The 26,974-nt window shown below is 46.1% G+C and overlaps 1 protein-coding gene across 2 annotated transcripts in view; it reads left to right on the forward strand.

The window, feature by feature from the left end:
• The window catches only part of wnk4b (WNK lysine deficient protein kinase 4b), a 166,567-nt gene that overhangs the window by 117,891 nt on the left and 21,702 nt on the right, over positions 1–26,974 (forward strand). For both annotated transcript variants that reach the window (XM_060942453.1, XM_060942454.1), the window contains exons 5-13: positions 2,238–2,326; positions 10,328–10,547; positions 15,915–16,323; positions 20,335–20,510; positions 20,686–20,759; positions 22,054–22,189; positions 23,408–23,524; positions 23,795–23,968; positions 26,857–26,911. In XM_060942453.1, the coding sequence (XP_060798436.1) occupies positions 2,238–2,326; positions 10,328–10,547; positions 15,915–16,323; positions 20,335–20,510; positions 20,686–20,759; positions 22,054–22,189; positions 23,408–23,524; positions 23,795–23,968; positions 26,857–26,911 (1,450 nt within the window). The remainder of the gene's footprint in view (positions 1–2,237; positions 2,327–10,327; positions 10,548–15,914; positions 16,324–20,334; positions 20,511–20,685; positions 20,760–22,053; positions 22,190–23,407; positions 23,525–23,794; positions 23,969–26,856; positions 26,912–26,974) is intronic.

Here is a 26,974-nt window from a genome sequence, read left to right on the forward strand (position 1 = left end):
TTTTCATCTTCATAATGCATTTTTTGGCTGATGCGACTTAAACTCCGGAGCGACATATAGTCCGGAAAATATGGTATTGGCACCCCTACCTCATCCATAAATGGAAAGACACCAACCATCAAAATAAGCAATGCATTATTTTACACAGTGACTCCTTCTCAGCCTACTGTAGATGCTAGGTGTAGCCTATCTTATACATTTTCAACTCAGTGTGTAAATCATCCTTGTAAGGAAAACTGTTTGGTCCTGCATGAAGGAAGCGTCTCTGCCATCTTTGTGTTTTAAACTTGCGTGTTTATTTAAGCCCTGTGTCAACTGAGGCGTTACACTGTGAGGACTCTTTTAAAGAGATAGTGTAAACTGTTTAAGAAAAAGTGTTTTAAGCGAGTTAGTTCCTGTTCTCACGTACGTTATGAACAGCAGCTATAAACAGTCGTTCCCACACCAACCTCTCTCTCTCTCTCGCTCTCTCTCGCTCATATGTTTTGATTTTGAACTTCAGCAATAAGAAAACTTTCTCATGCAGGCTTGATGTAATTGCTGAGCTGCTCAGGACCTGGCCAACAAGCATTCATCAGACCTTAATGAATTTACACTGTGTACAAAAAAAGGATCTTGCTGGGATCCGAGCTCAGCTCGGGTTATATAGAACCCAGGTCATATTGCCTTATGTAATGGGATTTAGTTTGATTTTTCACTCTACTATAATGAGAGATTTGCAAGACAATAATCTAATAAGCGTAAATTAGCATGACTTACATAAGAGAGAGGGGGAGGGGTCTGCTTCCAATCTGCTTGCAATCAGGCGCGACTCGACGGGGGATCTGAGTGGGCCTGGCCCACCCAATCCCAAGGCTGGCTCACCCACCCAAGGGGAAGCGAGAGGGGGGAAAAAAAGTCTCGTAATATTGCCCTCCCCCCCCAAAAAAAAAAAAAAACGTGAGAGCTGGATCTGGTCATGCTTGCAATTATATTCAAAAAAAAAATTATCAGGATATCCACAGTGTCTCAGTGTTTTCTTCTGGCGGCACGGTGGTGTAGTGGTTAGCACTGTCGCCTCACAGCAAGAAGGTCCTGGGTTCGAGGGCCGGCGAGGGCCTTTCTGTGTGGAGTTTGCATGTTCTCCCCGTGTCCGGGTGCTCCGGTTTCCCCCACAGTCCAAAGACATGCAGGTTAGGTTAACTGGTGACTCTAAATTGACCGTAGGTGTGAATGTGAGTGTGAATGGTTGTCTGTGTCTATGTGTCAGCCCTGTGATGACCTGGCGACTTGTCCAGGGTGTACCCCGCCTTTCACCCGTAGTCAGCTGGGATAGGCTCCAGCTCGCCTGTGACCCTGTAGAAGGATAAAGCGGCTAGAGATGATATGTTTTCTTCTTGAGGGGTTTTTTTTGGCGATTGGCAAACCAACTTAAAGGTGCATTACCGCCACTGACTCCATACCACTGGGATCGCCACTTTGTAGTGGCGGTATGGCTTGCGTGTTCCAGTGACCCCTTGAGCTACTGTATGTTGGCTGGAGTTGTAAGATTCCTGGTAGGGACACCCATGCCGAACAGGTCGAAGGGTAGGGACCAGACGAAGAGTGATCCCCTGGTCCTCCAGGTTGGGGGTTGGGCCGAGGGCTGATAACCCACTCCTATAAAAATTACCATATTACAGAAACCAGAAACAGAGGAACTCCATTGAATATCGGGTGCGCAGTGACCACTCATCCTAATAACAGAGAGCCCATGACGCAGGAGGGCCAAAGCCAGATGGCGGCGTACAGTAGAAAGAGAGCAAAAGGAAGCAGAATAGAGATCATGGGACGAGGCACGGGTGACCGCTGTGAACAGAATTGAATGGAGGAAATCTATCAAGGCCTTATGTGCCAGCAAGCGTGAAGAAGATAGGTAACAGGTCGGTGACCGCCACCGACTGGGCTGGAGTGTGGAACAGGAGATATTGTGGGGGATAAAAACTCTATTATTTTAGCTATTTCTGTTTCTTTTAAATACTTGATAATTTTTTGGGGTTTTGTTTTCGAGTAGAGTTTTTATTTCGTCCTCGATTGGTTCAGCAACACGCGCCGCCATTTTGTTTTTCTCTATTCACGGTATATGAGCTGATATCCTAGTAGTAGAGTAGCTAATCAGAGCGTGCGATTGCCAGTGAATGTGGAGAGAATATACAGGTTTTTCTGCCTGTGTTATATGTCAAATAAAGTCTTCCTCCCCCTCTCTGTCTGACACACAGGGCATGAAGCCAGACAGTTTTTTCAAAGTGAAAGTCCCAGAACTGAAGGAGATCATCGAGGGCTGCATCCGCATGAACAAGCAGGAGAGGTAAAGTCACAGTCGCACAGAGGAAACCTCACACATCTGTTCATGTTCACTGGGAGAATGATTGACGATTACATGCTGTAATGAGTGTGTATGCGTGTGAGAGTGTGTGTGATATTTGTGCATGCATTTGTGATGTAATTAAACAATCCTTGTTCGTGTCTTTTTGACATTTCGACAATGAGCTCTAAAGGTGATGAAGCATCACGAGCTACTGTTCCTGTTCCAGTGAAGCCGAAGGAGTTAAAAATAACCATGTGACTCACACCACATGACCTGGAGCTCACCTGGATTCGCCAGTGCGGGTCCAGCGCTGCCTTAATACAAAACAAAGTTGTAAGACACTTCCATCCGACAGTGCGATGTAACCACAATCCTGTGTGTCATGTGGAAGTTTATGTTTTATCTGTGGAACGTCATCCAAGACCAATATTAAAGCTGTACTGCCTTTCAGATTTTTCAAGTGTAGGTCATAAAAAGAATTTTCCCGACACCCAATTATTTTTGTTTAGTGACCGAAAGCTACTGAATTCGAATCACAGACTTCCATTTTTTTTTAATAGAACAATTAATGAATTCATCTCCACGTGGCCCTAAATTCTCGGCTATTTTTTCCTGCTTCACCATGACCCAATACAAGATACTACGTCATGCATCACATCACGTGCTGGGCTTTCCCTGTTCACGCAAGGCATTGTGGGATACAAATTTGAAACAGGAGAGAAAAATGGAGGACGTGAGTGTGCAAATGAAACGTGAAAGACCGACTACAGTAACGGAAAGAAAGCGAGAAGAAAAGACGTTATGTTATATACGAAGGAAAGGAAACGCAGGACCAAACTAATAAATATCGGCGCTCAGCGAGCACCTCGGTGTGATCAGCTGTTCGTTTAGCGACAGAATGATGGAACTGTCAGTGCACGCTCAAAGGGAAACCTGTGCATGTGCACACAGACTTCCTCTGTCTGCTTGACTGTGCGATTTCATGCACATTATTTGCTCAATGCCCTCAAATTAAATAACTTCCCAGCCACAGAATTGCCTGATATTTTGTCAGATATTACAAAAATAAACATATATATCACAATGACCACATTTCAGACAGAACTAAATTTCACTGATTTTATGAAATCGAAAGGCCGACTAGCTTTAAATAGATCAAAAAATTTTTTTAATGAAGAAAGTTATGAATGTAGTGGAGTAAATGAGTACTCGGTCAGCTTTTCCTTCAAACCATGGTCATGTCTTAACATCAGAGTGCATCGAAGTCACAAACACGCTGGGATCATTAATTAATTTGCGCGAACAGTGGCAGCACAAATTGTTACTCTCGCTCAGGATCATTCTACTTTTATTATTATTATCATCCTCCTAACGGGGCGGCACGGTGGTGTAGTGGTTAGCGCTGTCGCCTCACAGCAAGAAGGTCCGGGTTCGAGCCCCGGGGCCGGCGAGGGCCTTTCTGTGTGGAGTTTGCATGTTCTCCCCGTGTCCGCGTGGGTTTCCTCCGGGTGCTCCGGTTTCCCCCACAGTCCAAAGACATGCAGGTTAGGTTAACTGGTGACTCTAAATTGAGCGTAGGTGTGAATGTGAGTGTGAATGGTTGTCTGTGTCTATGTGTCAGCCCTGTGATGACCTGGCGACTTGTCCAGGGTGTACCCCGCCTTTCGCCCGTAGTCAGCTGGGATAGGCTCCAGCTCGCCTGCGACCCTGTAGAACAGGATAAAGCGGCTACAGGAGATGAGATGAGATTATTATCCTAACATTTTTTTAGGACGCTATTTCTCCCTCAATTTCCACCAATCATCACCAAATTTCACAAGAAGAATACCTCTGGGCTGAATTACATTGTTATGACTTTTGGTGCTGATCTGGATCATCGAACCGGAATGATCCATGATTTTTTTTTCAATCATTTATAACTCTCAATTTTTATGATTTTTTTCAATCAGTTTTTTTTTCTTAACCCTTTGATGTAAAACACATGCACACCCCTTCTAATGCACAACATGGGTCAAAAATGACCCGCATTCATTTTCCAGGTTATTTCATGCTGACTGAGTTTTTCTTTGCTCTATCTTTTGAAATCAATTTATTTTATGATTGAATATTCCAGGTATTCTTTAAACATCTTGTTTTTAATTACCACAAATCATTCATTTAATTTTTTCTTTCCTACTTTATGAACAAAAATACTTTTTATATTACTACACATGGGTCATCCAAGTGTGATTTAAAATTAAATGTCTTAATACTATAATAATAATTTGTTTCAAGTAATTACTTTAGCAGTGAATGGGGCCAGTTATTTATTTATTAACTATGTAGTTAGCGAAGCCAACTACAATAAAATTAGCTAACTAAAGTAGAATATGTCGACAGCTCGGTAGCTAATAGTAATTACTCGTAACTTTCTGACAAGTAATCTACTCACTCTCAAGGGAACCTAAACATCATCAATTTTTTTCTAAGGTAATGTTAGAACAATTAAACATTACTTGCATGTATGAGATGGGCAAAGGGCGCTGTGCTGAGCTGTGAAATGTCTGACACAAGCACAATTCACAGTTCCCACCAAACGCTGGAGTAAATGCATGCGGGTCGGTTCTGACCCATGTGTGTAAACTTGATATAGAATTACAAAAGCTGTGCTTGTTCATCACTTAAGAAAGGAAAAATAAAAATGGTGATTTGTGCTAAACAAAAACAAGATATTTACTGCATATTTGGAAAAGTAAATGACAAAATTAATTTATTTCAAAAGTAGATCATAGAAACACTCAGCCGTACATGAAATAACCTGGAAAATGAACGCAGGTCGTTTTTGACCCATGTTGTGCATTAGAAGGGTGGTGATACAAAAAGGGTTTTTATTCAAAAAGTAAGAAAGGAAAAAATAAAATAAGGATGTATGATGATCCAAAACAAGTTAATTGAGGAACACCTTGAATACTGAATGATGGAATTAATTTATTGCAAAGATATAGAAGATAAAAACTCAGCCGGGTCACTTTTGACCCATGTTTTGCATCAAAGGGTTAAATTTTGTTCAGGGCAGCAGGGCACAATTTTTCTTTGACTTCAGCTAGTACAAATTACCGTGCCTTCAGTCACAGTCTCTGTCTAGTTTTTAAAATGCAGTTTCGTGACTTTGATTATCTCGTATTTTATTCTGATCTCCGTTTTTCAAGTTGAAACATGAGTGCTCGTGATTAAAGGCAGCGGCGCTCCAGGTGCTGCTGAAAAACTCTCACTTCTACTCAAGAAAATTCTGTCCTGAGTGTCACCTGATTCTGAATCCGTGCAGAAATAAATCTAACCCACGCAGGACAAATCAGCAGCACACTGTTTTGGATTTTTTGTGCAACTGCACAAATGTGCATTGAGTTATTTTGGGAGATTCTGAGTGGCTTAAAATAAGGCAGGTGGTGATTATGTGAAGGCGGTGAAGGTGGTGTTTTATTCTCTCACGGCACTGCAGAAAAGTTATGCACTTTAAGAGAGAACATTATGTACATATATGACATTTCTCATTAAACATGCAATGCCGGGTGGCACGGTGGTGTAGTGGTTAGCGCTGTCGCCTCACAGCAAGAAGGTCCTGGGTTCGAGCCCCGTGGCCGGCGAGGGCCTTTCTGTGTGGAGTTTGCATGTTCTCCCCGTGTCCGCGTGGGTTTCCTCCGGGTGCTCCGGTTTCCCCCACAGTCCAAAGACATGCAGGTTAGGTTAACTGGTGACTCTAAATTGAGCGTAGGTGTGAATGTGAGTGTGAATGGTTGTCTGTGTCTATGTGTCAGCCCTGTGATGACCTGGCGACTTGTCCGGGGTGTACCCCGCCTTTCGCCCGTAGTCAGCTGGGATAGGCTCCAGCTTGCCTGCGACCCTGTAGAAGGATAAAGCGGCTAGAGATAATGAGATGAGATGAGTATGATCAGTTCATGTCTGTGGGATTAACCTAAACCGGTTACTTTGAGATCATGCGAAGGCGTTGGATTGGAACTGACCGGAATAAAGTGTTAAATTAAGGCAATCAAGGCGTGTAGCTGCGTTGTACTTACTGCATGACACCAGCAATCTGGGTTCGAGCCTCAATTTTATTCAGGGTTAAAAATCCATGGTCAAATCATATTGGCTGCCTGAAACGAAATTGTGTTAAAGTAACTCGATTCAATTCCAGTGAACCGATGTGTGGATTTGAATGAAGTAAAACTTTCAGTGACCTTTTCTGTTCAGTGTCGCTTCAGTAAGAAACACCTGCATTCGGAATGCAGAGAAAACGAGGTGTAACTTGTTGTTTTTTTTGTACAGAACCCAAGCTCAAAGGGTGCTTAAGGTGTCTTTAATATTTCTTACTTTTTAATGCAAGTTGGTTTGTGTTGCGTAAATTCCTACGAAGTTGCGATCTTATCACTGTGAACCAGGAGAGTCATCATTTCCAGATTCGCGATTGCATCACTTCCCCGTGTTCCAGCTCAGGGCTAGATTTCCTGATAACGTTGCCCTTTACGGCTAAAGATCTGAAGCTGAGAGACGCTCTGAAGCAACGAGCGTTGTCTCTGTACGTGGTTTTCCCGAACTCGCTCGTCAGGAGTCTGAAGAGCAACATTACGAAGACCGTCTTTGCAGAACGCGTCCCCGATAGAGGCATTAGTAATTACTAAATCCAGTCGATGAGGTCACACGGCGTTCTTTTTTTTTTTTAACCAAAAAACCATTAAATATAAAGTGTTTGAAACATGATAATATATCGTATCGTCATTAAGCATGACATATATAATGTGGTAATTAATAATTGAAACTATTTTACATTTTTGGGTAATATTTTTTATTCCGAGCACTTTTTTTTTTTTTTATTAAATCAAATGAATAAATGTTCACAAGAAAGAATGAGCAAATCTCATCTCATTATCTGTAGCCGCTTTATCCTTCTACAGGGTCGCAGGCAAGCTGGAGCCTATCCCAGCTGACTACGGGCGAAAGGCGGGGTACACCCTGGACAAGTCGCCAGGTCATCACAGGGCTGACACATAGACACAGACAACCATTCACACTCACATTCACACCTACGGTCAATTTAGAGTCACCAGTTAACCTAACCTGCATGTCTTTGGACTGTGGGGGAAACCGGAGCACCCGGAGGAAACCCACGCGGACACGGGGAGAACATGCAAACTCCGCACAGAAAGGCCCTCGCCGGCCACGGGGCTCGAACCCGGACCTTCTTGCTGTGAGGCGACAGCGCTAACCACTACACCACCGTGCCGCCCGAATGAGCAAATAATAAACTAAATAATTAAGTAAATGTTTTCCCCGTGTCCACTCATTTCACTGTTACCCAAACATACAGTCAGGATTATTTCTCTGCCCTCTGTCTACCCTCTCTCTCTCTTTCTCTCTCTGCCCTCTGTCTACCCCCTCTCTCTCTCTCTCTGCCCTCTGTCTACCCCCTCTCTCTCTCTCTCTGCCCTCTGTCTACCCCCTCTCTCTCTCTCTCTCTGCCCTCTGTCTACCCCCTCTCTCTCTGCCCTCTCTCTCTTTCTCTCTCTGCCCTCTGTCTACCCCCTCTCTCTCTGCCCTCTCTCTCTTTCTCTCTCTGCCCTCTGTCTACCCCCTCTCTCTCTGCCCTCTCTCTCTCTCTCTCTCTGCCCTCTGTCTACCCCCTCTCTCTCTCTCTCTGCCCTCTGTCTACCCCCTCTCTCTCTCTCTCTGCCCTCTGTCTACCCCCTCTCTCTCTGCCCTCTCTCTCTTTCTCTCTCTGCCCTCTGTCTACCCCCTCTCTCTCTGCCCTCTCTCTCTTTCTCTCTCTGCCCTCTGTCTACCCCCTCTCTCTCTGCCCTCTCTCTCTTTCTCTCTCTGCCCTCTGTCTACCCTCTCTCTCTCTTTCTCTGCCCTCTGTCTACCCCCTCTCTCTCTCTCTGCCCTCTGTCTACCCCCTCTCTCTCTGCCCTCTCTCTCTTTCTCTCTCTGCCCTCTGTCTACCCCCTCTCTCTCTGCCCTCTCTCTCTTTCTCTCTCTGCCCTCTGTCTACCCTCTCTCTCTCTTTCTCTGCCCTCTGTCTACCCCCTCTCTCTCTTTCTCTCTCTCTGCCCTCTGTCTACCCTCTCTCTCTCTGCCCTCTCTCTCTTTCTCTCTCTGCCCTCTGTCTACCCTCTCTCTCTCTTTCTCTGCCCTCTGTCTACCCCCTCTCTCTCTTTCTCTCTCTCTGCCCTCTGTCTACCCTCTCTCTCTCTGCCCTCTCTCTCTTTCTCTCTCTGCCCTCTCTCTCTTTCTCTCTCTGCCCTCTGTCTACCCTCTGTCTCTCTTTCTCTCTCTCTGCCCTCTGTCTACCCTCTCTCTCTCTTTCTCTCTCTCTGCCCTCTGTCTACCCCCTCTCTCTCTCTCTGCCCTCTGTCTACCCCCCTCTCTCTCTGCCCTCTCTCTCTCTCTCTCTCTCTTTCTCTCTCTGCCCTCTGTCTACCCTCTCTGATCCACAACGCTGAGTTGGTGATGTTCTCCTGTATATGTGCACAGAGAGAGAGAGAAAGAGGAAGGGAAAGAAAGAGAGAGAGAGAGAGAGAGGGGAAGGGAAAGAGAGAGAGAGGAAGGGGGAGAGAGAGATAGAGGGAGGGAGAGAAAGAAAGGGAGAGAGAAGGAGAGATAGAGAGAGGGATGGAGAGAGGAAGGGAGAGGGAGGGAGAAATAGGGAGGGGGAGAGAGAGGAAGGGGAGAGAGATAGAGAGGAAGGGGAGAGAGATGGAGAGGAAGGGGAGAGAGATAGAGGGAGGGAGAGAGAAGGAGAGATAGAGAGAGGGAGGGAGAGAGAAGGAGAGATAGAGAGAGGGAGGGAGAGAGGAAGGGAGAAAGAGAGGGAGAGAGAGAGGAAGGGGAGAGAGATAGAGGGAGGGAGAGAGAAGGAGAGATAGAGAGAGGGAGGGAGGGAGAGAGGGAAGGAGAGAGGGAGGGAAAGAAAGAGAGCGGGAGGGATAGAGGGAGAGAGAGAGAAGGAGAGATAGAGAGAGGGAGGGAGGGAGAGAGGGAAGGAGAGAGGGAGGGAAAGAAAGAGAGCGGGAGGGATAGAGGGAGAGAGAGAGAAGGAGAGATAGAGAGAGGGAGGGATGGAGGGAGGGAGAGAGGAGAGATAGAGGGAGAAAGAGGGAGAGAGAGAGAGAAGGAAGTCAATTCAATCTCCTTAGGTAGAGACAGATCAAAACCTCCCTCTCCCTCTCTCTCTCTTGCATGTGCAAACACACACACACACACACACACACACACACACACACACACACACAGTGTCTCATTTATGACAGTAAATTTGATAATCACTCACCTAATGGAGTTAAATTTGATTAAAATGTGGCGAGATCGATGTGACGAATGTTTTGTTTATATTGATTTAATAATTAACTTGATGTACTCGCAATGTACAAGAAAAAATAATTGGACCCCAGCAGTTTCCCCTGTTGACTGAGAGAGAGAGAGAGAGAGAGAGAGTCCCTCCGTGGCGCAGTCTGTGTGTTCGGCTGTGAGCGAGTCGCTCTTTGTTTTGACAGAGTGATCTCAGGTCTCTCAGAGCAAAATAAAGGACTACTTTGGCTACGATGTTGTTCGGGAAAACCATGTTAGCTTAATGATGGCTCTCAGGAGGTAATTAAAGACACTCTTGGCCTTAAAAGGCTTTCAGGAAACTTACCCCAGATCTCTTGATCTGATCCATGCCCGTGACTCAGACACAGTCTTAGTGTTACACTTTCACTGCGCTCGGTTTCGCAGAACCATCGCACTCATGCGGAAATCCTTCTGGAATGAATGAATGAATGAATGAATGAATAAGGACGAATACAGGAACCTAGAGTAATAGCTCGTGAACTCCTGGGAACCGAACAGCTGTTGTGAATATTTTCATGTTTCAGTCAGTAACACGAAGTGTTTAATTCTTCTTAAACTGACAAGAAGCTCTTTGCTCCAGATTCTTCATCTTTTTTCCTTCCATTCGAGTCTCAGCTGCTCTGTTCTCTGATTGGTCAGGTACACCATCCAGGACCTGCTCGAGCACGCCTTCTTCCAGGAGAACAACGGCGTCCACGTGGAGCTGGCCGAGGAGGACAACATGGTGAAGTCCGGCTTGAAGCTCTGGCTCCGGATGGACGACACCAAGAAGCTCCACGGCAAGTACAAAGACAACAATGCCATCGAGTTCCTGTTCGAGCTCTACAAGGACGTCCCTGAGGAGGTGGCCCAGGAGATGGTGAGGAAGGAGATTATTTCCTGTTTGATGAAATACGTCCTGTACAGACGGTGTGCAGTGATGAACACGGTACTGTTGTGGTTTAACGTCAGAATGCAGTATGGTTAATGTTGACTGATTCCGGCCGGTGTTTAGGCCACGCTGGGTCACACAGCTGCATTAAAGACAGACGTCTTGATAACGAAAGAGGAATTTTCTCACCCTCACACACTGCTTCCTCAAAACGAGCCCTTTAACACTCGAGCTTATTCTCTCAATATTCTGCAGTGAAATATTACACAGTATGCACTGTCAGGGAATTTAACACTTTAATCTCAGAGGAAAGTTGGCCACTTTAGTTTGTTTGTTTATTTATTTTTATACTGGAGTGTATTTAGTGGGGACCAGCTTATCCAATGCAGAATATTTTCCATATTGCATCAGAGTTTTATTATTATTTTTCTAATATAATGAATATGTTTGTTATAAATGTAGACCTGGTCATCACAATTTTTTTCTCAATATTAAAATTATGATTATTAGTTAATAATTTAGGCAATGTGAGAAGAAAATATTCTTATACTAATTATATAATAATTAATGTTTTATTACCTATTTAATAGTTGTATCCTTTTAAATTAATTTTATTTAGTTAACATTATCATTCTGCATGTACAGTAATGCTCAATATAAATTAAATTATGGACATATATTTATTAATTAAATTATTTGTAATAATTTTATGAAATGTTAATAATGAATCATTAATATCCATTATTATTATTATTATTATTATTATTATTATTATTATTATTGAAGGTTATATGTGTTTACTGTAATTGTAGGCGTTTACTGTTTATATTAATTATTTTTAAATTTTTAAATCAATTTATTTTGTATTCTACATTACAGCACTGGATTTTTTTTATCCAGAATGAGAAAAAAAAAATATATATATATATACACACACTCATGATTATACATTATTGCAAATAATAGATAGATAGATAGATAGATAGATAGATAGATAGATAGATAGATAGATAGATGATAAACACATGACTAGACAGTTAAAAGATTTGAAGCTCTTTATTTAATTGATGATATTTGATGCTGATTCTAGCTCACATCAATGTTGCAGTCAGTTATATTTAATTAATAAAGGAAATTAAAATAATGCTGATTATTAACAGCTCCGCCTTCAGCCCGCGTGTGCGTCCCAGTGCCGTTCTGAACAATCGTAAGGATGTGAATTATTTTTATTTAAAGCTGCAGTCAGGACGGAGGATTGAACAGGTTGTTCACTCGCGATAGCAGCATCGCTATTGTACAGGAGCTTCAGGAACCGGACCTGAACACCAGTCCCGTGACCTTTGACCTTGACTAGTCTCATGTCATCAGTCTGTTCAGCCGCCGAGAGTCACAGATCAGCTGGAGTGTCGAAACGCTCGAGGGCTGGGATTCGCTCTGAAATGAGAAACGTAGTGGAGAAGCTGAAGCAGATTTTAATCTCACAGTCAGAAGTTAAAGTGCTCGGACTGTTCTGATCTCACAGGTCCAGCCGAGAAGAGCTTCACCTCTTCATCACCAGTGTACAAATCATTCTCTCTCTCTCTCTCTCTCTCTCGCGCTCTGTCTCTCTCTCTCTCTCTCTCTCTGTCTCTCTCGCTCTCTGCCCTCTCTCTTTCTCGCTCTCTGTCTGTCTCTCGCTCTCTGTCTATCTCTCTCTCTTGCTCTCTGTAACTCTCTCTCACTCTCTGCCCTCTGTCTACCCTCTCTCTCTCTGCCCTCTCTCTCTTTCTCTCTCTCTGCCCTCTGTCTACCCACTCTCTCTCTGCCCTCTCTCTCTCTATTTCTCTCTCTCTGCCCTCTGTCTACCCTCTCTCTCTCTCTCTCTCTCTGCCCTCTGTCTACCCTCTCTCTATTTCTCTCTCTCTCTGCCCTCTGTCTACCCTCTCTCTCTCTCTGCCCTCTCTCTTTCTCTCTCTGCCCTCTGTCTACCCTCTCTCTCTCTCTGCCCTCTCTCTTTCTCTCTCTGCCCTCTGTCTACCCCCTCTCTCTCTTTCTCTCTCTCTGCCCTCTGTCTACCCCCTCTCTCTCTCTTTCTCTCTCTCTGCCCTCTGTCTACCCCCTCTCTCTCTCTGCCCTCTCTCTCTGCCCTCTCTCTCTTTCTCTCTCTCTCTGCCCTCTGTCTACCCCCTCTCTCTCTCTTTCTCTCTCTCTCTGCCCTCTGTCTACCCCCTCTCTCTCTCTTTCTCTCTCTCTGCCCTCTGTCTACCCCCTCTCTCTCTCTGCCCTCTCTCTCTGCCCTCTCTCTCTTTCTCTCTCTCTGCCCTCTGTCTACCCTCTCTCTCTCTCTCTTTCTCTCTCTCTCTGCCCTCTGTCTACCCCCTCTCTCTCTCTCTTTCTCTCTCTCTGGCCTCTGTCTACCCCCTCTCTCTCTCTGCCCTCTCTCTCTGCCCTCTCTCTCTTTCTCTCTCTCTGCCCTCTGTCTACCCTCTTTCTCTCTCTTTCTCTCTCTCTGCCCTCTGTCTACCCCCTCTCTCTCTTTCTCTCTCTCTGCCCTCTGTCTACCCCCTCTCTCTCTCTGCCCTCTCTCTCTGCCCTCTCTCTCTTTCTCTCTCTCTGCCCTCTGTCTACCCTCTTTCTCTCTCTTTCTCTCTCTCTGCCCTCTGTCTACCCCCTCTCTCTCTTTCTCTCTCTCTGCCCTCTGTCTACCCCCTCTCTCTCTCTCTCTCTCTCTGCCCTCTGTCTACCCCCTCTCTCTCTCTGCCCTCTCTCTCTGCCCTCTCTCTCTTTCTCTCTCTCTGCCCTCTGTCTACCCTCTCTCTCTCTTTCTCTCTCTCTGCCCTCTGTCTACCCTCTCTCTCTCTTTCTCTCTCTCTGCCCTCTGTCTACCCTCTCTCTCTCTCTCTTTCTCTCTCTCTCTGCCCTCTGTCTACCCCCTCTCTCTCTCTTTCTCTCTCTCTGGCCTCTGTCTACCCCCTCTCTCTCTCTGCCCTCTCTCTCTGCCCTCTCTCTCTTTCTCTCTCTCTGCCCTCTGTCTACCCTCTTTCTCTCTCTTTCTCTCTCTCTGCCCTCTGTCTACCCCCTCTCTCTCTTTCTCTCTCTCTGCCCTCTGTCTACCCCCTCTCTCTCTCTGCCCTCTCTCTCTGCCCTCTCTCTCTTTCTCTCTCTCTGCCCTCTGTCTACCCTCTTTCTCTCTCTTTCTCTCTCTCTGCCCTCTGTCTACCCCCTCTCTCTCTTTCTCTCTCTCTGCCCTCTGTCTACCCCCTCTCTCTCTCTCTCTCTCTCTGCCCTCTGTCTACCCCCTCTCTCTCTCTGCCCTCTCTCTCTGCCCTCTCTCTCTTTCTCTCTCTCTGCCCTCTGTCTACCCTCTCTCTCTCTTTCTCTCTCTCTGCCCTCTGTCTACCCTCTCTCTCTCTTTCTCTCTCTCTGCCCTCTGTCTACCCTCTCTCTCTCTCTATTTCTCTCTCTCTCTGCCCTCTGTCTACCATCTCTTTCTCTCTGCCCTCTGTCTACTGTCTGTCTACCCCGTCTCTCTCTCTGCCCTCTGTCTACCATCTCTCTCTCTGCCCTCTGTCTGCCCTCTGTCTACCATCTCTCTCTCTGCCCTCTCTCTCTCTCTGCCCTCTGTCTACCATCTCTCTCTCTGCCCTCTCTCTCTCTCTGCCCTCTGTCTACCGTCTGTCTACCCCGTCTCTCTCTCTGCCCTCTGTCTGCCCTCTCTGTTTGTCTACCCTCTGTCTACCCCGTCTCTCTCTCTGCCCTCTCTCTCTCTCTCTGCCCTCTGTCTGCCCTCTCTGTTTGTTTACCCTCTGTCTACCCCGTCTCTCTCTCTGCCCTCTCTCTCTCTGCCCTCTGTCTGCCCTCTCTGTTTGTCTACCCTCTGTCTACCCCGTCTCTCTCTCTGCCCTCTCTCTCTCTCTCTCTGCCCTCTGTCTGCCCTCTCTGTTTGTTTACCCTCTGTCTACCCCGTCTCTCTCTCTGCCCTCTCTCTCTCTGCCCTCTGTCTGCCCTCTCTGTTTGTCTACCCTCTGTCTACCCCGTCTCTCTCTCTGACCTCTCTCTCTGCCCTCTGTCTGCCCTCTCTGTCTGTCTACCCTCTGTCTACCCCGTCTCTCTCTCTGACCTCTCTCTCGCTCTCTCTCTGTCTACCTTCTGTCTACCCCGTCTCTCTCTCTGCCCTCTCTCTGCTCGCTCTCTCTCTCTCTCTGCCCTCTGTCTGCTCTCTCTCTCTGCCCTCTGTCTGCTCTCTCTCTGTCCACTGTCTGCTCTCTCTCTCTCTCGCTGTCTCTCTCTCTGCCCTCTGTCTGCTCTCTCTCTCTCTGCCCGCTGTCTGCTCTCTCTCTCTCTCTCGCTGTCTCTCTCTCTGCCCTCTGTCTGCTCTCTCTCTCTGCCCTCTGTCTGCTCTCTCTCTGCCCGCTGTCTGCTCTCTCTCTCTCTCTCTCTCTCGCTGTCTCTCTCTCTGCCCTCTGTCTGCTCTCTCTCTCTGCCCTGTCTGCTCTCTCTCTCTGCCCTCTGTCTGCTCTCTCTCTCGCTCTCTCTCTCTCTGCCCTGTCTGCTCTCTCTCTCTGCCCTCTGTCTGCTCTCTCTCTCGCTCTCTCTCTCTGCCCTGTCTGCTCTCTCTCTCTGCCCTCTGTCTGCTCTCTCTCTCTGCCCTCTGTCTGCTCTCTCTCTCGCTCTCTCTCTCTCTGCCCTGTCTGCTCTCTCTCTCTGCCCTCTGTCTGCTCTCTCTCTCTGCCCTCTGTCTGCTCTCTCTCTCGCTCTCTCTCTCTCTGCCCTGTCTGCTCTCTCTCTCTGCCCTCTGTCTGCTCTCTCTCTCGCTCTCTCTCTCTGCCCTGTCTGCTCTCTCTCTCTGCCCTGTCTGCTCTCTCTCTCTGCCCTCTGTCTGCTCTCTCTCTCGCTCTCTCTCTCTCTGCCCTGTCTGCTCTCTCTCTCTGCCCTCTGTCTGCTCTCTCTCTCGCTCTCTCTCTCTCTGCCCTGTCTGCTCTCTCTCTCTGCCCTCTGTCTGCTCTCTCTCTCGCTCTCTCTCTCTCTGCCCTGTCTGCTCTCTCTCTCTCTGCCCTCTGTCTGCTCTCTCTCTCGCTCTCTCTCTCTCTGCCCTCTGTCTGCTCTCTCTCTCTGCCCTCTGTCTGCTCTCTCTCTCGCTCTCTCTCTCTCTGCCCTGTCTGCTCTCTCTCTCTGCCCTCTGTCTGCTCTCTCTCTCGCTCTCTCTCTCTGCCTGCTGTCTTCTCTCTCTTGCTCTCTCTCTCTCTCTCTCTCTGCCCTGTCTGCTCTCTCTCTGCCCGCTGTCTGCTCTCTCTCTCTCGCTCTCTCTCTCTGCCCTCTGTCTGCTCTCTCGCTCTCTCTCTCTCTCTCTCTGCCCTCTGTCTCGCACTGCTTTAGGTGGTGCTTGGTTTTGTGTGTGATGCCGACTACAAGCTGGTGGCCAAAGCCATCCGTGACCGTGTCACCGCCATCAAGCGGCAGCGTGAGAAGCTCCGCCGGCAGGCCGACGAGGATCAGAGGAGGCGTCAGGACGAGGTGATTGAGGAGGAACCTGAGTCTGTTCCCGAGGCAGAACCTCGCGTGTCCAACCTCCCATCTTTTCAGCCACAAATGTCAGTGGAGAGCGGCGTGTTCAGCCCAGTCCAGATGACCCCGTCCGTGACCGTCTCCGCCCCGCTACTGTCCACCGCGAACAGCTCCATGGACTCAGGGATTAACGCCAGTTTCACCACGGAGCCTGAGGAACTGGACACAGAGCACCAACCGCACTACAACATCCACCACGCCTGCTACTCCTCCGCCACGTGTAAGTCCAGCGTGTGTTTACGCACAAAATACTCATCTTAAACTTTTATTCACTTTTAATTCAATTATCCAGGTATGGAGCGTAACCAGACTTTCACCTGATCAATCTCGTGAGCTTCATCCTTCATAACGGGACAGCAATCATGAATTCATTCCCGAGCTCAATGTGCGTCGATAAAAATGTGGAAACTATTAAAATTCATACCTACTGAATTCTGGATTGTGATTGGTCAGAATCGGGTCAGGTGATAAGTTGGAGTGAGTTTCGTAAAGTGTGACTGGAACAAGTTCTAAATTTGTGCGTAAGAAGTGCATTTATCACTTCGTGGCCATCGATAAATCGTTCACATTCTAAGGCTACGTTTACATTAGACCGTATCTGTCTTGTTTTCTTCGTGGATGCACTGTCCGTTTACATTAAACCGCCTGGAAACGCCGGGAAACGGGAATCCGCCAGGGTCCACATATTCAATCCAGATCGTGTCTGGTCCGGTGCTGTGTAAACATTGAGGATACGCGGATACGCTGTGCTGAGCTCTAGCTGGCGTCGTCATTGGACAACGTCACTGTGACATCCACCTTCCTGATTTGCTGGCGTTGGTCATGTGACACGACTGCTGAAAAACGGCGCGGACTTCCGCCTTGTATCACCTTTCATTAAAGAGTATAAAAGTATGAAAATCCTGCAAATACTGATGCAAATACTGCCCATTGTGTAGTTATGATTGTCTTTAGGCTTGCCATCCTTCCACTTGCAAGTGGTAAGTGATATGCGCTGGGATCTCACACACAGCGGCTCAGTCCCGAATCACTGCTCGTGCGCTTCACTCGCGCGCTCTGTGAGCTGCGCAGGGCCGGAGTGCGCACCCTCCAGAGGGCACTCGCTGTTCAGGGCGGAGTGATTTGGAGCGCAGGATGCCTGTGGAGCCGAGCGTATCCGTGTATTGGCGTTGCTGTGTGCATGCGAATCGTGTATTGGTGTTGCTCTGTGCACACTAATCGTTTTAAAAACGTTAATCTGATGATCCGCTGATACGGTCTAATGTAAACACCACCTAAACTGCTCTGCTCATGCCTGGCTACTCTCATTTGCATAATGAAACGCCCCCAAATTGCCATATATGGAAAAGATCTTCCCTTTAATAAGCCCAGTAGCCTCGAGGTGCTGCTTAGTGCAGCGTGACTGAAACCTGACCTGACAACTCACGGGGTTAGGACCGGGGTGTGTGCGTGTGTGTGTGTGTGTGTGTGTGCGTGCGAGCGAGCGTGCGACTCATAAATCACTGTTTAAAGAGTGTATGAAATATCACTTGGAAATTCTGTGGAACTCGTCCTCATAATCCCGGGACTGTTTGGGTTTCTGTTTGTTTTGCTTTGACATGTCACTCTGCTGCACCTTCATGAGAACATCACAGTGAGAAAATCACACTTCTCGGGAAGATTACAAAATAAACTTGCTCATTTTCACGTCATTGTACAAACCCCGTTTCCAGATAAGTTGGAATATTTTCCAAAATGCAAATAAAATAAAAACAATAATCTGTAATTTGTTAATTTGTGTGAACCTTCATTTAACTGACGAAAGCACAAAGAAAAGATTGTCAGTAGTTTTGCTGACCGATTTAATCGTCTCATTATCTGTAGCCGCTTTATCCTGTTCTACAGGGTCGCAGGCGAGCTGGATCCTATCCCAGCTGACTACGGGCGAAAGGCGGGGTACACCCTGGACAAGTCACCAGGTCATCACAGGGCTGACACATAGACACAGACAACCATTCACACTCACATTCACACCTACGCTCAATTTAGAGTCACCAGTTAACCTAACCTGCATGTCTTTGGACTGTGGGGGAAACCGGAGCACCCGGAGGAAACCCACGCGGACACGGGGAGAACATGCAAACTCCACACAGAAAGGCCCTCGCCGGCCACGGGGCTCGAACCCGGACCTTCTTGCTGTGAGGCGACAGCGCTAACCACTACACCACCATGCCGCCCCCGACTCAATTGTATTTTTTTAAATATAAAAGAAGTTAAAAGTTGATGCCTGCAACACACTCAAAAAAAAATTGTCACCAAGGCAAAATAAGACTGAAAAGGTTATCGGATATTCAAGTAACGACATTATTAAAAAAGATTAAAAATGTAAAAAATAAAATAATAAAAATATTTTTAAATAAACAATAATAAAAAATATTTACAATTATAAAAATATAAATATTATTATATTTAAAAAAAAAAAGGTTTCCTCGCTGCCTCCTCTCCTGGCAGGGGGTTTCCTCCTGCACCTCATTCGAGGAAGCTGGCTGAAAACGCTCCATCTGCACGATCTTCCCTCCATGGAGGACAGCACCTTGTGACTCAGACCTTTTGAGCCTTCATAGGGTTTTAAAGTGGGTACCCCCCACTGGTGTTTCATCGATTGGCCCACGACACCTCAGAGGGGCTCGACAGCAGAACCAGCATCCTGGAACCACCCCCTCTGACTCTCAGCTCTGTCCTCCGTCTCTTCTGCCAGCCTGGTTGTGCCACTGGTCGTTCCTCTTCAGCCAAAGCCATGTCGATGCTACCTCAGCCCACTTGGAGATGTCTTCAACCAGTTTCTTGCGGGCAGGATCTCTCAACCCAAGAACTCCCAATGCCCTCCAGAGTGATTGCCCTGGGAAACGCCTGCAACCTACTTCCACCAGGAGGTTCCAGGTTCTCCATCCCCTCTGCTGGCATTCAGTGATGAGGGCTCGGTATCTTCTACACTTGCGCTCATACGCCTCCTCAATCCTTTACTCCCAGGGTACCGTAAGCTCCGGGAGAGCTGCCTGTCTTGTGGCCCTTGACCACAGAATAATGTCAGGGCAGAGGTTGGTGTTGGCTATCTCTTCTGGGAATTTAAACTGCCTTTGAAGGCCAACCCTCATCTTCCAGTCACCTGCTGTAGAGAGGATCCCTGTACCCCCTGCCTCCTTGCCTGCCGTGACACCTGGCTTGAGGAAGTTAATGAAGCGGGGTCATTTGGCTTGCGGATTGATGGCCTTCTGCTTCCTCTCCCTCTCCAACCCTTCGGCCATCTGGGCCAGCACCTGATCATGGTGCCACCTGAACCTACCATTTGATAAGCTTGCTTGGCATGCTCACAGGATGTGCTCCAAGTTGGCCAGCCTCCTACAGAGCACGCAGTAGGGATTTTGCACCAACCTCCACCTTTGCAAATTTATTATATCAAAATAATTTTATTATATTTTTAAAAAATGTATTTTAAAGCCGGGGCAGCACGGTGGTGTAGTGGTTATCACTGTCACCTCACAGCAAGAAGGTCCGGGTTCGAGCCCCGGGGCCGGCGAGGGCCTTTCTGTGTGGAGTTTGCATGTTCTCCCCGTGTCCGCGTGGGTTTCCTCCGGGTGCTCCGGTTTCCCCCACAGTCCAAAGACATGCAGGTTAGGTTAACTGGTGACTCTAAATTGAGCGTAGGTGTGAATGTGAGTGTGAATGGTTGTCTGTGTCTATGTGTCAGCCCTGTGATGACCTGGCGACTTGTCCAGGGTGTACCCCGCCTTTCGCCCGTAGTCAGCTGGGATAGGATCCAGCTTGCCTGCGACCCTGTAGAACAGGATAAAGCGGCTAGAGATAATGAGATGTTATAGATTATAGATATGTTTTCAAGATTTGTGATATGTACTGTACTGACCATAATTCTGAATATCATCATTATAAGAGTATAAAATAATAATGCCATGTCTCGGGGGGCCACGTTTCTAAAATACTCAAGCGGTTCAAAGACTAAACCCTGAGGAACACCGCGAGTGACAGCATTGTGTCTGGAGAACCCTTACAGAGAACCCATACTGATCCTGGGATTAGTCCAAGGCCAGGCTTAGTCTCTACAAACGAACAAATATTTTTCTTCGTTCCTCATCCTGCTCTTGTGTTTTCATCACTGCCTTTTTAGGAAACATTATTACATTTTTTATTCTTCCTATAAATCATATAAACCTCCTGTGACTCTTTTGTCTGGCAGCGGATTGTGAGACAGACGGCTACCTCAGCTCCTCCGGCCTCCAAGAGCCACCTGAAGCCTCATCTGTAGCACCACCCACTGAGACTACGAACAGCGACGCGCCAGTTGTTGAAGCTCCACCCACAGAAGCTTCACCTGTCAAGAGTGCTCTGATCCCAGCACTCCGCTTTCCGTCAGTGAGTAGTGGGCGGGGCTTCGATTCTATAATTATTAATTCCATCAGTATTTTACATGCATGGTGATTATCTCATGCCCTCTGTAGGTCTCGTTATTGTACGTTCACGGCCCTAAACCTAATGTGCACATTCGTATGACGTTAAACAATGCTTTAATGTGCTCCTGCTCCTTTAGAGCATCGCCGTATCCCACAATTCTGAGCGAGTGCACTCCAGTGGCGCCAGCGGCTTCTCGTCTCCCGTTGACAGGTAACCATGGCAACCCAGCTCTTTCCATCATGGAAAAGTCGTTCTGTTATTAATTAAGCTTCATTGTTCAGGCCAGGGCTTTTAGTCCGGGGCAACAGTTCGTTTTAACGCAACAGATGCTGCGAGTGTTGATGGATAAACGTTAGTGAGGCACATTTCCTTTTATGCTCCACTCAAACACTTGGAATGGATAAAAATATTTTTTTTTTCTGCGTGTTTTGGCGTGATGTGTTTTTTTTACGTCAAGAACAGATATGAGCTGAAACCTGTGTGTGCCCATGGCTTTACTTTTCCACCCGAGTGATCTGATTGGTCATGTAGCATGCCTGATGCTCCATTTAGCAGCGCCTTGACTCCTGCATGACTCTCTCTCACACACACACACACACACACACACACACACACACACACACACACACACACACACACAGAGTGGTTAGTGCATTAAGCCGAGGCTGGCTGAGCTCACTGTGATGCGGTTTGTCCTGCACAGTAATCTCATATTTAAAAAGAAAGAAATTTCTTTATAGGTTCAGCGAGCAGCGATGCAGAGATACTGAAACGGTATTGTGTTCTAATGATATACAAATACAGACACGAATAGGAGGAGCACTGACCCTTCTTTCTCCAGAAAGGTTTACAGGACGTCTGATTGAGACTCGAGGTGTGTATCAGGACTGGGATCCTGCAGAATGTGACAAAAAGACGTGCGAATGAACGGCAGGTTTTGATTTTCCTCCGATGTGAGCAAGCGCTGTTCGATATGAAGCTCGCGGGATGATGAAGACCGGAGATGTGCGACATATTTACAGCGTTCATTCATTCATCCTTAGTAACTGCCTGGTCAGGGTGAGAGCAGGTTAAATCCAGCGAATTGTTGGTTTATTTTTTTCAGGAAACAAATATCATATGCAAGATTTTAATAAAAATATAAAATAAAATAAAAAACCCTTGTCCATCTCTCGGTGCGTGATGATGAGCAGGAGTGATGTAGCTGAGGTTGAGGAACTGTCAGAGCCAGAAGTCGTACATCATGCTGACACTGATGATGTTTCTACTCCTGGGTTTGTTTTCCATTGTTTCCATGATAGGGTTCATATTTAATGATTGAGTTTTGGTTTAGGCCACACCCACTTTGGGTTTAAATCTGAATACAGATCGCAGCGTGGAGGAATGTTCAGGGAAACTGATTTCCGTTATGAAAATTTAGATATCCTCAGCATCACCAGCGCAGACTGATACTATAAAGATATAATGATACATAAATGACCTTTGACCTTTCGCCTGTTCACAGTTACGCCTCCGATGTGACGTCTGGTTTGAGTGACGGGAACGAGGGCCTATCAGAGATGAGCAGCAAAGGTCCCAACAAACGCACAGGAAGTAAACTGCTGAGGAAGAGAGCTCGCTCACGGCTACGTATCACAGGGGTATTACACAATATCTACAAATTCAACCACACACACACACACACACACGTTATTTATGAGCATTTCCTCAACAATTGATCATAATTATAAGGAAAGATCAACACATGCTTGCTTTAATTACAAAAAACCTGCTGTGTCTCACTCTGTTTCACTGTCTGACTTTGTCTCACTGTCTCATCTTATGTCTGACTCTGTCTCACCCTCTATCTCACTCTCACGCTACCTCACTCAATCTCACCCTGTATCTCACTCTGTCTCATCCTGTCTCATCTTATGTCTTACTCTCTGGTTCACCCTCTATCTCATGCTGTCTCACCCTCTATCTCACGCTATCTCACTCAATCTCACCCTATATCTCACTCTGTCTCATCCTGTCTCATCTTATGTCTTACTCTCTGGTTCACCCTCTGTCTCATGCTGTCTCACCCTCTATCTCATGCTACCTCACTCAATCTCACCCTATATCTCACTCTGTCTCATTCCGTCTCATCTTGTGTCTTACTCTCTGGTTCACCCTCTATCTCATGCTGTCTCACCCTCTATCTCACGCTACCTCACTCAATCTCACCCTATATCTCACTCTGTCTCATCCTGTCTCATCTTATGTCTTACTCTCTGGTTCACCCTCTATCTCATGCTGTCTCACCCTCTGTCTCACTCTGTATCATTTTTTGTCTCACTGTGTCTCACACTCTGTCCTGTCTTGTGTCTCACTCTCTGTCTCACTCTGTATCATCTTGTGTCTCACTGTCTCACTCTCTGTCCCACTGTCTGTGTCATCTTGTGTTTCACTCTGTCTCTCCCTCTATCTCACTCTATGTGACTCTCTGACTCATCTTGTGTCTCACCTTCTATCTCACTCTGTCTCACTCTCTATCCCACTCTGTCACTCTCTGTATCAACTTGTGCTTCACTGTGTCTCCCTCTCTGTCTCCCTCTCTGCCTCATCTTGTGTCTCACTCTGTATCGCACTCTGTCTGACTCTCTGACTCATCTTGTGTCTCACCCTCTATCTACCTTATGTTTTACTCTCTGGTTCACCCTCTGTCTCACTCTGTATCATCTTTTGTCTCACTCTCTGTCTCATTTTCTCTCATCTTGTGTCTCACTCTCTCACCCTCTCTCATGCTATCTGTATCACCTTGTGTCTCACTCTGTGTCTCATCTTGTTTCTCACTCTCTGTCTCATGCTCTGTCTCACTCTCTGTCTCTATAAAGTTATCAGATAAGGTGGACCGGGTGGTGGAGTGCCAGCTTCAGACTCACAACAGTAAGATGGTGACGTTTAAATTCGACCTGGACGGAGACAACCCTGAGGACATCGCCGCCGTCATGGTGAGCTCACACCTCTGGACACTGTTCACCCCAACACTCTGACCACATCAGTGCAGTATCAAAGGACCGTGTTCGACTCACTGAATAAAGCTTCACATCAGTTCGATCTGAATCACTGTTCTCTAACACGCCCGGATAGAGGAGTGCGTGCTCGGGTGTCTTTACTTACAGTCAGGCTGTTGTGTCGCATTAGTGAGGTTTAGATGAGGTCAGAGTGAGCAGGCCAGCACGCTGCTCCAGGCTGTAATCCACGTCTGCTCCTGTGTGCAGGCGCATAATGAGTTCATCCTGCCGCTGGAGAAGGAAGGATTCATCCACCGCATGAGGGACATCATCCGCCGCGCTGAGGCCCTGATGAGGAGGGAGCCTTTAGAGCCGCTCGGGCCCGCAAACGTCCTCCGGCTGCCCTACCTGAGCGGAGAGGGAACTCTCTCAGGCTCTCAGGTGCGTTCCAGAAGCTTCCGGACTGCTCGTTATCTCACACTTACTATTCTCACCACAACGCTGATTATTTTCCTGTAATCATATGTCACCGAGTGGTTTATTGCGCTTATGCAGTTGGAAAGTTTTTCAAACTCACAGCTTGACCTCAGGCTGAAGACGCCTTCATTTCTTTTTGTCAGGGCCACTTCTAGCTCATCTGTTCCAAAGCACAAAGTATTGGCACCCCTCTACCCTGTCTATCAGTCAAAACCAGGGCTTTGAACCGGTTCAAGGAACGAAAACCGGGAACTTTTTCTATTTCACATGGAACAGAAACGAAACCAGAAACTTTATTATTTTTTATGTTCCGGAACAGAAACGCTTATTAAAAATAATGGTAACCGGTTAATACCGGTTTTTATTTCGTTCCTCAAAGTTTCCGTAGCCTACAAATAAAAAAGTCATTCTTCTCCTGCGCAAGTTTCTATGACCCGCTGGGGTTCACTTCCTGTGTGACGTTCGCTGACTGAATGGAGAGAGCGGGAGGGTGGACTACTATCACGTCTCCACATCTTAAATAAGAGGTAAATATTGCAGTCTATCGTTATTCGAAAACGTCAATTTCAAACACGATATCAATATATTTGTCCACGTTAATGAGAGGCTCGCGAACATTAAATGCCGTTAACCTCTGTTAGCCTATCAATGCATAGGGCCTGACTAGCCTTTGGTAACACACTAAACGAATTATCTTTCATTTTTGGCACTTTTTCTGTTTGTGTAGATGGGAAGACATACTGAGAATCCAAATCGCCAACATTTGAAATAATTGTTTTGAATTATTTCTTGTCTTATTTAATGAAGGTTGTAATAGAATTAGCCTACATTTGGCTTAAGCTGGATGAGACAGAGACATCATTTTATAGCTATTTGTTAAACAGCTGACAGGGAACGTAATTAACCGTTCCGGGAACGAAATTTTTTTGTTCTAACCGGTTCGGGAACGTCTATTTAATGGTGGAACCCAAAACCGGAAACGTTAAAATTCCGTTTCTGTTCGGAACGAACCAATAGGAAAAAAATTCTGGTTCAAAGCCCTGGTCAAAAGAGACCAGCAGTGAGCATAAATAAAACACAATTATGTTCAGTTTATTTCAGTTATATGGATTAAAAGGCTTATGTTGCCTTATTAACATGACCGTTCACTAAAACGTGTTATCATATATATGACATCATGTGACTTTGTAATTATATATCATTATTATATTTACTCCTAACTTTGTAAAGCAGTCTACAGGATAAGGAGGAAAGGTTAGAAGGTCAGCTGTGACTCAGTGCAATACGGAAATGATTTTCCACACCAGGAATAACTGTTCAGCACACGGAGTACACACACACACACACACACACACACACAACACCCAGGAGCACTGGACAGTACAACAGTGTGGTTGTAATCAGAGCCTCATATTGACTGTTTTTATCATCAGTTGCTGTTAATTCACTGCACAGAATCATGAGACGACTGAATCGGAAAAATATGCATGAAAATATTCCTTGTATTCTTTTTCAGGACCAAATCCCAGTGCTCATATCATCCTGTTTTGTCTTTCTTTTTAATAAAAATGAGGAAAATATGGAATTAAATAAATAAATAAATAAATGAATGGGGCGGCACGGTGGTGTAGTGGTTAGCGCTGTCGCCTCACAGCAAGAAGGTCCTGGGTTCGAGCCCCGGGGCCGGCGAGGGCCTTTCTGTGTGGAGTTTGCATGTTCTCCCCGTGTCCGCGTGGGTTTCCTCCGGGTGCTCCGGTTTCCCCCACAGTCCAAAGACATGCAGGTTAGGTTAACTGGTGACTCTAAATTGACCGTAGGTGTGAATGTGAGTGTGAATGGTTGTCTGTGTCTATGTGTCAGCCCTGTGATGACCTGGCGACTTGTCCAGGGTGTACCCCGCCTTTCGCCCGTAGTCAGCTGGGATAGGCTCCAGCTCGCCTGCGACCCTGTAGAACAGGATAAAGCGGCTACAGACAATGAGATGAGATGAGATAAATAAATGTCACATGCCCTTGGAACATATTTAAGTTATTCCACAAAACTGAGTCGTACATGAGCCGATAGCCAATGAGGTGGGTAGCATTTTTATTGTTATTTTTTGCCAATTCGATGAATAAAAACTTTATACAAAATGTCTGACAAAATCATTTCCACGTAGAACGTAAACAAACTGGAGAAATGACAGGAGCACTTTGCGAAAAAACGTGATGATGATAATTCTTGAAAAAAAAAGACATTCTTACCATCAAATATAAAATATTCCATATTTTTTACTTTTCTTTTTGTATTTTTTGGAGTTTTCTTCTTCTTCTTCAGGGTTTTTTGGCAGTTGGTAAACCAACTTAAAGGTGCATTACCGCCACCGACTGGGCTGGAGTGTGGAACAGGCGATATTGGGGGGAAAAACTATATATTCTTTTAGCTATTTCTGTTTCTTTTAAATACTTGATAACAATTTTGGGGTTTTGTTTTCGAGTAGTTTTTTATTTCATCCTCGGTTGGTTCAGCAACACGCTCCGCCATTTTGTTTTTCTCTACTAACGGTATATGAGCTGATAGCCTAGTATTAGAGTAGCCAATCAGAGCGCGCAATTGCTCATATCTAGTGAATGTGGAGAGAATAAACACCAATATTCACCACTCTACATTTAATTATAAACAACAAGATCTATGACACACGTAAATATAAAGTTTCTGAAATGCCTCCAATTAGACCTGGGTAATTTTCTAAATTTAAGGTATAAACATCGGACTGATATTGTTTTCGAGATTGGTCCTAGTTTTTATTATTATTATTATTATTATTATTATAAATGATGCAGTGTTTAAATTTGTTTGTTTTTATTTTTCAGCCCAACCTGCACACACAGGGGCTGGCACGCACACACTCATCCTCCTCCCTGCCAGGTAACTCTGCATTATTTCATTCATCTACTCCTAGTTTTAGTATTTAAATACGATCAGTCTACT

This window comes from Neoarius graeffei, chromosome 16 (assembly GCF_027579695.1).
Source record: "Neoarius graeffei isolate fNeoGra1 chromosome 16, fNeoGra1.pri, whole genome shotgun sequence".
Taxonomy (NCBI): domain Eukaryota; kingdom Metazoa; phylum Chordata; class Actinopteri; order Siluriformes; family Ariidae; genus Neoarius; species Neoarius graeffei.